Genomic DNA, 12,601 nt, shown 5'->3' on the forward strand with positions numbered 1-12,601 from the left:
ACTGGAGAGAATATTACAAACTGATCACTATTCGAGATTCATCTGAAATGCAGAAGTAGCCTCCCAGTTTCTTCCTTCCACTCGCAACCATCTTCTTAAACCATTTCTTCTTCTCTGTTTCTTCTACCTTCACCTCCAAGAACAGGTCTGAATAGCTCATGAGCTTCTGTCAAGAAGATTCAGACAATCTGTTCATCTCCAGCACATCCCTCTCTTCCCTTTGCTCACGAAGCCAGCATTCCTTCTTTAGCTGTCAGTTCATATTCTTTTCTCTCCTCTTCCTTCATTTTTTCTCTGAGATCTTATTCGTGAGACCCACTTCCTGTTTATTGACTCGAATTCCATTTTGGCTGCTGACCACACAACTTCACCCTTTCCTCAAATAATTTTCTTCTGAAATTCTTATCCATGCTTTGATTCCCTCCAGGCTGATATTCCAAGATTCATTGATCCATCACTGACCTGTATTGCTCTTGCTTGTAAGATTCTCAATTTTGTCTTTAAGTTTTTGTGTGGCTTTGTCCTTCCCTTTCTCTGGTGCTCTTTCCAGTCCTACAACCCTTCAAGCATTCAGAATTTCTTCAATTCTCATGCAAATCCCAAACACTTGGCCTCCCTTGGTCTCTTTTGGAATTTAGAAGAATGAGGATGGTCTTATTGAAACATTAAGATTCTGAGAGGGCATGACAGGGTAGACATTGAGATGTCTCTGCTTGTGGGAGAATCTCAAACGAGGGGATATAGTTACAAGATAAACAAGCAGTCAGTTGATACTGAAGTATGTAGGAATTTCTGGCGCAGGGTGGTTAATTCTCGGGAACTTTCTACCCAAGGGAGGTGTGGAGCAAGATCACTGGAGGTATATAAAGAAGAAATAGATACATTTTTGAAAGATCAGGGATTTGAGGGCTGTGGAGAATTGGCACCAATAAGATGAGGCCTGGGACAGATCAGCCATGATCATATTGAACGGCAGGCAGCCTTTCGGCACCGAGGAGCTTAAACCTGCTCATATTTTCTACCATGTTGATCGTGTTTTTAGTCATTTAGTCTTTCAACTGTTTAAACTTCATAATTTCTCTACTTCTCCCTCCTGGTTGAAGATGTTCTTACCACTCTGACCAAGCTTTTAATTACCTGTCCTAACCTCTCTTTGTGTCATTTGTTGACTGAGTACATCCCTGTAAATGTTTTTATAAGTAGTTGTTAACACATGCATCCCTTGTTGGAAAAGACCAATAAATTGAACCTGGATATTGTCAAATAGGGGGCTTGTGGTGGACCACAAGATGATGAATTCAATTGAAAGTTGTTACAATAAATGTTTTACTGCCATTGTTCCAAAGTCATTGAATATGACATGACTAGATTATCTGCATGTACGGAACTGAGAATTAATAACTTTAGGCTGAACAGTTTAGGGCACTTTTGAATGGAAAGGAGATTAATCTGAGGGGCAGTAATGAGGAAAATGTAGGAATATCCAGAAGAACCTTGTATCCATTTTATTTCTGATGCATTATTTGGATCAATGATGTATTTCCCAAACAAACTCACCAAAAATGTTCATAAAGGTGGTGCCACTTTGTGTTGTTTTAATTTTTGGTCTAATGTCTTCTGTTATCATTAGAATACTTAGCTGGGTCCAAAGCTCCTTAATGGCTACTGAACAAAAATCTGTCAGTTACATTTTAACTCAGCACCCAGCTTTAAAATTGAACATGCAATTCACCAAGTCTAGGGCAACTTTGTGCCAAGTATTATATTATCAAGTATATTTTGGGCAGTCTGTGATATAATCCACATGAAAAAACAATTGGGATCTGATTCCTTTCAAGCAGATCTCAGTGTCTTTTTAGATGTTCTTCTTATTCTACTGTTTACCCTGGCACTCAACAGAAGAGGCATTGCTATTTTGCTATCAATCAAAAAAATGTTAATCTCTATCTGATGACTAACTGGTAGCGCTAGCCAAAAATGTAACCTCTGTTACAACATGTGTCAATATGTTGTAGAGAATACAGATACAGCATAAGTGGACGATTTTCTCAGTGCAACATGCACACTTTTTCTGGTGTTTAGATTGATGGCTACAGAGACGGTGAAGAGAATGGAAAATTATTTGGGGTAAACTTTCCTGCCAGTGAAGATGACTTATTCCGTCAAGAGCCTTTTAGGGGAAGATAGAAGCTCCACCAATGCTAATGCGAAATTGTAATAACTCTGGAGTTGAGATTGGTTGGAGGAAGCTTAGGAGATTGTTTTCAAGGAGAGCTGAAGGATCTAACTCAATAGAAATGCACCTTCTCAACAGATCCCAAACTTATTTTGCTTCCATCACAGGCCTGGCCCTGAAGGGAAAAACTGTCAGGGTTCCCGTGTACAGTACAGGATATGCAAGAATCCCCCTTGTCCAACAGGAGTACCAGGTTTTCGAGATTTACAATGCCAATCGTTCAAAAGGCCATCATACCAGAAGCATTCCTTGCAGTGGCATGCTATCACTAATGAAGGTAAATACATTCCTAAAACTTAAAATTATGTTTGTGTTCTTAAGGCAGCTGAATCTATGGATTTCCAGTTATCAGTTTTGTGAATTGACAGAAGTTTTACAAGTCTGATGTGTATTATGATTATGTATGACAACTGACAAATTGGTGCTAATGTAACATAGTTATAAGGGCCTCAATAAATACATCTCTTTGAGAAGTCATGCTAGAATGTAAACCACATATTTTGTGGCAGTGCATTTAAATATCTGTGGTCTATGCTCGTGGTTCTAAGATTCAAAGCCAAATTTGACTTACAAACAGCTTTGATGCATATCAAAATGTTCATCACATTTCCTTTCTATGAGCTTGTGCAATAAGCTTACTTCAGTGCTCTCAGGTTGTCTAAATCTGCCAAGCATGAAGGACTGGGAATGCCAACTCTTTGCTTGCTGGATTTTGAACAATCCCAGCACAAAAGAAGTGTCATTGCACTTTTCACTAAGACTTTACTAGATTTCTTAGCCAAACAATTTTGAGGAGCAACAATATTCTGTCCCATTCCTAATACTGTTTTTATGGCCTGAGCTAGCTGTCTGGCACTGCCTGGACACATGGAGAAAATGTTCATCTGTTATATTCTTGAAGATAATCTTTTTAAAGATGTAACTTAATAAGTGCAGAGAGAAGGACACGGAGGAGTTGGACTAGAGTACACAAAAGGAAAATAGAAGAATGGAGAGAGGAAAGGTTCCAAAAGAAGATGAAAAGGAATGGAAAACTAGAGGTAGAGCAAGTGGAATGGACATGATAAAAATATGAGAAGAGGAAAGCAAAAGAAGCCTGACCTGCTGAGTTCATCCAGCACTTTTTTGGGGATTGCTCTAGATTCCAGCATCTGCAGAATTTCTTGTATGTCCAAGTTTTGGGCATGAACCTTAATGTGAAAATGAGGGAAATGAAGGAAAATAAAGGTGGGTTTTAATAAAGATCTTGCACTTTTTGTTGGAAGGTTTATTTATGGAAGATGCTTGCATTTTGTCACATTAGAAAGGAATTTGTATTTATTTATATGGCCGTTAGAAAGAAATGGGAGGTCTTCACTATTTAATGTGGTATATTTCATCGACAATAACTTGCCTTTTATGGTACTTTTAATGTGATCAAATGCATCAAAGCATTTTATGACTTTACAGGGCAGGACTAAAACTGCCATACATTGGGCATCCTAGATGGCTCATTGCAACACATCCATATTGAATACTCTAAATATTCCAATAATCTGAAATATTAATAAAGACCATATGGTATAGGTTGAAGTTGAAATAATTTATAAATAAATAAAGTTGATTATATTACACAGGTTCATCGAGCATTTGAACCAATAAAAAGTCAGGACTAACTGTAATCTGTGTTTTGCAAAAGACCTGTTTAAGAAGATACAGTTTTAACAAGAGATTGTCAGCAAGGTTAATTGATTTACTTGCAAATAACTCATGTGATGATTTGCATCTCATCATAATAAGATCTAACATCAAGCACCCATTTATACTAATCCTATACTAATTCCATTTTATTCTCCTCACATTTCTCTTCAATATTATGGAGATAAAATTGGCATAAAATTTACCCAAACCCAAAATCTAGTTTGTCACGTTCTGACTCTACTATGTAGAAGATTTAAGAAACATTATCTGGAGCTAGTTCAAAATTCTATGGCAATAAATAGATAGCTTACTTGATTAAGCAGAGGAAAGGCTGAAACCAAAAGTTAGAATTTTGCAGGAAAAGTCTGTAGCAACCACTTTTTAGTTTATATCTGTGGATTATATAGCAAGCACTAGAAAGAAGTTGGACACATAAATGTATCAGATCTCCTTAGTGAATGAGAAGGCTTGTAATAGGAGTCATAAAGAAGAAACTTTTCATGCAGATGACCTGAAAATATACAAACAAAACAAAAATAAACCTTTGACCCATGCCCCGGTGGACCTGCTCTCCCCTCCTCCCTCACACCTGCCTATTACTATCTCTTACTTGCATCTACCTATCACCACCTTGTGCCCAGCCCACCTCCCCTCTTTTGTCCATCTATCACTGCTCTGCTTTTCTCTCCTAAATATTGGGCTTCCCCTTTTCCTACCTTCAGTCCTGAAGAAGGGTCCTGATCCAAAACATTGACTGCCTGCTTTTTTCCACGGATGCTGCCTGCCCTGTTGAGTTCCTCCAGCATCACAATGTTTTTCATCCAGATTCCAGCAGCTGCAGTCGTTTGCTTCTCTAAAAATAAACCAATGAAGGGCATCAGTTGGCATACTTGTGGCATCCTTCATATCAGACAGTCAAGCACATCGAAGAGAGTGGCAATAAAAAATAAGATGGGAAGAAAATCCTGCAAAATGGATGAAGAATCAAGGAATCCAACCACATCCAGCTCATAGGTTCCATTTATACTGTTTTCCGGTGCAAGTGGATGTAGAATGATTTGTTCAAAATTCAACCAAAGTTTATTCCATAGACTACTGATGATGATATTCTGGTACAGTCCAGCCCACATTGATGGTGCTGTCAACATTGATTTCAAGTGCACTGGTAACTGGAAGTATGATGGTTTACAGTGGACAGTGTAAACTGGGCAGCAGTAAACCACATAAAGCACGTTCTAGAAACTATGGGTAAATGTTACATTACAGGGACATATCATCTACTCTTGTCCTATTGATTGCTGTTCCAGATGTTTTCCTTTGTTGTAGTATTAAATATGGAATATTTTATGTTAAGTGTGCACAGGGGAATTTATAATATAAAAAGTAAAATTAAGGTCACCTCCCAAAGTGATAAAAGGATTATGAAGTAGTTTCAATCCTTGTCCATTGATTGCAATGCAGGCAACTTTTTGATCATCAAAGTGATTACTGCCTGCACCAGTATAACTATTGACTGCATCAGGGGTCTAACTTCTTGTTGCTTGTTAAATACAGTTATGGTTAGCCAGCACTGATATAAGCTAGCCTATACCTCTTAAGGGTAAGTGCACTGTGGCTGGAGAAAGTACTGATAAGCATTCTAGAAGTGAACCTGATCTCAGAAATTGCAAAGAATAACATAACCTGGATAGAGAGGGCTCTTAATGTTTTGGATGCTGTACTGGAGGCCCTATTAGAAGAAGTAAAAGACAAGAGGGGTGGCCTGTAGGTCGAGGAGCAAAATCCCATCAAGGCACATATTCTGAAGGCAATTGCTGTGGGTAGGTGGGGAGCTCAATGTCAGAGCTCAAGCTCCAAGGATCCAGTTGTAGTACCTCAAGAGGTTCATGTGGTCAAGATCAGTGAATGTATTTTCATCTGCATTACCCCACCAGCTGCACAGCTAGCTTCAGAAACTGTGCACTTCACTGCACCTCCACCTCCCGCCTATGAATGATATCTATCAATCAGGACTTGTACTTAACATGCATTGCTTGACCCAACCTTCACACACACACACACACACACACACACACACACACACACACACACACACACACACACACACACACACACACACACACACACACACACACACACACACAGCAGAGCTGCAAGTTTCACACCATCACTGCACAGCTACCACATACTGTCAGCATTCAATTATGGCCACTTCTCATTCCTTCACTGGCTCTCTATATCTCTCACTCTCTCCCTTTCTTAGACAATTGGTACACAATCAGGCACAGCAGAACCTAACTCGCATGCCTGCAGATGCAGCCCTAGTGGAGGCATTACCAAGGCTGTAGCCACTGCCAGGGCTGAAACCATCACAGATGATAATTTCCTTCCATCTAATCCTCTTCCTAACATATTGCTTCCTGTTCATCCATACTCTCTTCATACTGGAGTTGTATAAGTCACTGGTGAGGCTGTACTTGGAGTACTGTGTACAGTTTTGGTCACCCTCTTATTGGAAAGACATAGTTAAACTGGAAAGAGCGCAGAAAAGATTTGAGAGGATTTTGCCAGCACTAGAGGGCCTGAGTTATAGGGAGAGGTTGGCCAGGCTAGGTCTTTAATCCTTGGAATGTAGGAGAATGAGGGGTCACCTTACAGAAGTGTTTAAAATTATGAGACGCATAGACAAGGTGGATGGTAACAGTCTTTTCCCCAGGGTAGGGGAGTCCAAAACTAAGGGGCATAGATTTAGGGTGAGAGGGGAAAGATTTAAAAGTGATTTGAGGGGGAACTTTTTCACTCAAAGGGTGGTGAGTATATGTAATTAGCTGCCAGAGGAAGTGGTTGAGGCAGGTACAATTGTATCATTTAAGAAGCACTTGGATAGAAACATGGAGAGGAGGGGCCTGGAGGGATATGGGCCTAATGCAGGAAATTGGGATTAGCTAGGTGGACAACATGGTCAGCATGGACACGTTGGGCCAAAGGGCCTGTTTCCATGCTGTATTTTACTCTATGACTCGACCGAATTGAAAGCTACAGTTAGTGCTAATGTGCATTTCTTTCATTTTGCCTCCATTCAGTCATCACAACATAGCATTTTTCTATGCATTTATCAAAGAACTGCAACCTAGCCAAACACTGGACTGCAAGAAGAAGGTGAAGGTAAAGAAATACTGATGCTCGACTTCACACTCACAGCCACCAGTTCACATACTGACAGTGCATGTAATTTTTAGCAGAGCACAGAGCCAGGATTTACATTTGATGACTTACCAGGCAGACCATGGCCAAGGCAGGTGGCCAGGATAGTACAACCCTGATAGCTAGAGAGTAAGGTCATATGCAAGTTCTGGTGTGGAAAGCTCAGCTGGGAACTTGACACAGGCAGGATGAGAAGGCTGAAGGTTATGGACGATAAAATGCTTAATGCGTCAGGAAGCCTGTGTTCTTTGTCAGTGAAGTGGTCATCAGCTTCACTCACCCAACTATAGACAGTGTCTGATGTTCGACATTGCAGTCTCCACTGCAATAGAATGACAGGCCATCCAGTAATGGAAGCTGACTGAGCCTGCTATCTTGTAACATCAGCCGTCTGCCGTGTAAGTTTTGACAATTAACATCGTGCTTGCACAATGTCACAGAATTCCAAAAATCTGTCCTCTTGCAAGTCAGTAGGATTTCTGAGACACCACCCTGGGTAACTGAAGCAGGAGCCTGCTCTCCTCTCAGCAATTTTCCCTCCCACTCTGCTGGTGGCCTTGATGTTGACTGTCATCCAGCAAGCCAGGACCACTGGCTCCCCTGGCACAATCGGTGCAGAGTTGCCTAAAGTCAATCTCCAAGGTAACCACAGTCTTCTCCAGTGAAAGTTAGCAGCCTTATACCAGTCTTGTTGCTGGAGACACTGCTTGGAAACACCAAGACAGTCAAAGGCACATGAAATACAAGCTCTTAAGGAATTACGAAAGGATGATTAGTTGACCTTGCACGGACTATGTTATAATTTCATTCAAAAGTTTTGGTTTGCAGTACTTATAGTGAATTTAACCTTCCATTCCAAATGAATGCTGTGATAATCAGTGACAGAAAGAAGGCTGGATGTGGACAGGGATTTACTGTTACTGAGAGAGTATCTGTTTCAGGAGTCTGGTGTCAGGCATGTGAACACTGTGGCCTGTCCAATGCAACCTACGAAGTGAAGCCCGAGCCTGAATGCTGGGAATGTTGGTCTGGGACAGAGTGCTGATGTTAGTTTACTTGCTCTTTCGGTGAGTTTTACAGGGATAGCATTGATGTTTTGTTTCCAGTGCCTTGAGACACCTGCTGTAGTTAGTCCCAAGTTTCAGAAGTGTAGTGCCTCTTGGGAACTTCTGGTACACAACCACTCTAAGTTGAGAAGGAGGAGTCGAGATGAAGTTATTAGGAGCAGACTGAAGCCTTGCGTAAGCGATGGATGGAGTGGACCACTCACAAATTACTCACTTGCCTATCCCAACAGCCACCCTCTGCGCCATCTGTAGAAGACTCTGCAGTTCCCACATTGGCCCCATTGGCCACCTCAAAACCCACAAAAATGAAGTGGAAGCAAGTCATTTTCAATCCCGAGGAACTGCCAAAGAAGACCTATTACTGATAGATGACTTCTTTGCAGGTAGCCTTTGTGGAAAAACCTGTCCATGTTTCTTCTTCCCTTCATGTTCTTCTTTATCTTATTCCATCTCCTCCTCCTTCTGCTCCTCAGCTGATTGTAGTAGAATTGGTGACGTCTATTTCTCGCATGATGTATCGGATCTCTGCACGTCCTGATGCCGGTCCTGTCGAATAATGCAGAGATACCACAGCGGTTCATTGCAGCAGAAGTATTACAGCCAACCCCCGCATTACGGAGGGTTTGCCTTCCTAGAAATTGTATTGTGATTTTCTGTAACACAGACCCCCCTTTTCCATTGAATGATATAAGTGGAGCTGTGTTCCAACAGGATGTTTTTCTCTCATACTAAGCCAATTTTACCAGCAATAACAAAGTGACCCACCGCTGTTATTTAACAGCTGAAGCCAATATTAGGCGAGGATGGATGAGGCTCAGGCAAAACAAACAACAAACAATTTTGTTAATTTTTATTTTTAGTCTCTCAATATGACGGTAATAAGATTTGGATATGATGTCTTCGCATTGATTGGGTTGGCAGCCATAGCCGAGTCCCTCCTTTGCCACACCCTCTCCAGTCAAAGGATGTGAACAGACGTCTCAGAGTGTAGCGCTGCCATGCTCTTCATCTGAGAGGCATCTTCACTGATGTGCAAGGCTTGTGGTTTAGGAAAGGGTTTAGGTAGTGGGGATATCAGGGAAAGGGATAGGATTCGAGGGGCATGGGAGAAAAGTAGTGTAGAAGGAGTTCAGGGGGTAATGGGTTAAAGCACAGTGACTTAGTAGAGGTGGAGTAAAGGTGAAGAGATTACTTTAGGGAACTAGCTATAGCCGCTGTGGCTCCCCACAGTGCAGCGCACCAGCAAACATGCCTCCCAGATAAAGAGCATGACAGCAGTGCACTCTGAGATGTCTGTCACATGTCCTCAGACTGAAGAGTGGCGTGGCAAAGGAGGGACTCGGCTGTGAGTGCCAACCTATTCGATGCAGATGTCACATCTAAATCTTATTGCCCCACAGGAGTGAGAATCTAAAAATAAAAATTGATAAAATTTGTTGTTTCTTTTGCATTTTGTGTTTATTTATTTTTCCCACTTAAGTTCTGTAAGAGTCAATTTTATTCTGTATCTCAAATTTTTGGGAAGTGATTTGTGAATTCCATAAGGGTGAACTTCCTTGACTCGAACAGTCATGGCATGGGGGTTGCCTGTATGTTCATTGCATATATGTTATGCTCATGTGAGTGGACTGCATTTGAGTCATTGACCACATCAGCAGTGTGGCTCAGTAATTAAGCTTTGATTTACTGTGTTTACTCACATCCAGCTAGTACAGAATGAAGGTGCTATAACTGTTGCTTGGACACCTAGCTTGACCTTCATAATTCACAGTTTTTGGTCCCGCAACAACTGGGTGTTGAAAAAGTGAGATTGATACTGGAAATAGAACTATATATCAGAAGTAGAGTGAAAAGTACAGCTGCTAAAGTATTATTAATTAATTCAATGACAGGGTGACACTGGTGTCCTACCCCTAACATCTGCATGGTCTCAGTAGAAAAAGGAAAGATTGATATAGCAAGTAGTTTAAATGGAAACAAAAAATAATTGTAGGAAGGGAGTAAAAACAGAAAATGCTGTGGTTACTCAGCAATTTGGGCAGTATTTGTGGAGAGAGTTAATATTTCAGGTCAATGACACCCTATCGTTGACCTGAAATGTTAAACTGGATTTTTGTCTCCACAGATGCTGCCTGACTTGATGAGTAACCCCAGCAGTTTCTGTTTATATTTCAGATTTCTGGCATCTGCAGTTTTGTATTTTTCAGAAGATATTAGGAGAATGGTTTCCTTGTTGTTCACTGAGATGGTGGGTGATTGTGTGATGTTGCTAAATTGAATTATGTTACTCATTGTAAGAACATGAGAACATAAGAAATGGGAGCGTATCTCCCCTTGAGCTGGCATTGAAAATCCAGTAAGATATTGGCTGATCTGATTGTTGGCTTCAGCTCCACTCTCATGCAGTTCCCCATAACCCCTAATTCCCCAGGAGTCCAAAAATGAATCCTTCTCCACCTTGAATATACTTCACTTTTCCTGGAACTTTGAAATAGGTGTCTGTGAACTTTGAATCTGATGTCTGTGAACTTGCCTCTTTCCCAACTTGAGCAAGACCTGAGAGCAAAGAGTATGAAAAGCTGAATCAATGCATTTCTCAGGACGACACAGCAGAGAAGTAATGGTTTTGTAGCTAAAATACCTGACCAAGACATGAGAGCACTTGACAGCAATCAGACTTACACCTGTGGCTTCACAGTCTGGGTCACATGTCAAAAGTTATGGACAGAATTAACCAGGAGTGTTGGTAGCTGACTGGATTTACATATTTTAGTAACATGTAGATATATTTTGCAGGCTTTTGGCTAGTTGTACCATGGTGAGTTGAACTGTCCATTGTAAATATATGTCTGCATAACTAACAGAAGGAAGGCAGAGATTCTGTAGTGGGGCAGGCAGAAACTATAAGGAAAAGTTAACTCAGTGGTCCCAGTAGAAACAACAACTAGAACAAAGCATAGTGATCCATCAGGGCCGGGGGCCAGAGGCAGGAGCGAGCGTGGGGAGGTGCAAACACACAACATGAAAGATGAGAGGCTCCAGGGAGCCCTATCTCAGAGGTCATGAGAGAAAGAAAACTTAGAGCAGGACGGGAGAACATCAAAGCCACTCCAACCCTAAACAGACTAGGAGGCATTGTGACGGCAGTGCCTATTTTTAAAAAAATTGCAGCGGAAACCCAGGCTAGAGCCTGAGCCAAGAGGCTGTATGTTCCTGGCCACTGAGCATTTTAGGAATTCAGTCTGTTAAAGCTATTTGTGGCAGGGAGGCATGAAATTGGTACTTGAGACCCAATGGGGTCGCTAGACAGAAACATTGATCAGGAGATCTTCTGCATTGAGGGTTTAAAGTATGTTCAATGATTAAGATTAAGCAGAAACATGAGGATGTCTTCAGAACAAATGTTCACCTGCATTTTGAAGCTGATGCTGCAGCAGATGTTTTGAAGAGTGCATTACAGCTAACGCAACTGTGAAGCTGGGGATGGGGGCTGGAGGTTCAGGAACAGTGACGTGCGATTAGAAGACTCAAGGTCTGCAGATAGTCAGTTGCTTTCATGAGAGATTAAAATTATAGAAGTTTTATGTACTGTAAATGACTAATGTAAATGTTAACATAAAAAGCCTTATGCACATAATGTTCTCAGACACAAGACACAATAAGCAAGCTTTTAGTTACATGACTATATACTGAGGTTTGTACATTTATATCAGATGTTATCACAATATATGACTTTATGTTAATCAAACCCATAAAATTAATGAAATTTGTCATTATTTTGATATAAATAGCTTTGGGTACTCATTCGCTTTTCAGTTCTCAGTTATAACATTTTATCACTTGCAGTTAATAGCAGCAAATTCTTTAGCCAGCCACCTAACCCGCTGCCCTTGACATTCAACAGCATTATCATCATGAGCATCTTGAGTTAAGGGAAGGTGGGATTGTACCATTGACCAAAAACATAACTAGATCTGCCATATAAGTATCCTGGCAATAAGAGAAAGATGGACACTGGATAAACTGCAGCAAGCAACTCACGTCCTTTCTCCCCAAAAAATTCCCATCAAATACAAGGCACCTCAGGAATCTATTGGAATTACATCTACTTTCCTGGCTGAGTGCAGCTCCCACAACATTCAAGAAGCTTGACGCCGTTTGGCCCCAAACAAACAATCTGATTTGCATTCTATCCACCACCCTAAAAATTTGTTCCCACCTCCACCATTTTACTGTGGCTTCACCGTTTACAAAATGCACTGCAATTACTTACCAAGACTACTCTAACAGCACCTCCCAAGCCCACAACCTCTACCACAAGGCGCTGGGGACACTGCTATTTGTGGAATCTCCTCCATATTGCACACCATCCTGAGTTAGAAACAGTTTGCTGTTCCTTCATTGTTAAACCTTT

General features: G+C 41.1%; 1 protein-coding gene across 1 annotated transcript in view; it reads left to right on the top strand.

Moving 5' to 3' along the window:
* Positions 1 to 12,601, top strand: part of LOC127572671 (A disintegrin and metalloproteinase with thrombospondin motifs 19-like) — a 282,491-nt gene that overhangs the window by 180,997 nt on the left and 88,893 nt on the right. The window contains exon 14 of the mRNA XM_052020173.1: positions 2,344 to 2,513. Within this exon, the coding sequence (XP_051876133.1) occupies positions 2,344 to 2,513 (170 nt within the window). The remainder of the gene's footprint in view (positions 1 to 2,343; positions 2,514 to 12,601) is intronic.

Source organism: Pristis pectinata, chromosome 7 (genome assembly GCF_009764475.1).
Source record: "Pristis pectinata isolate sPriPec2 chromosome 7, sPriPec2.1.pri, whole genome shotgun sequence".
Classification (NCBI taxonomy): Eukaryota; Metazoa; Chordata; class Chondrichthyes; order Rhinopristiformes; family Pristidae; genus Pristis; species Pristis pectinata.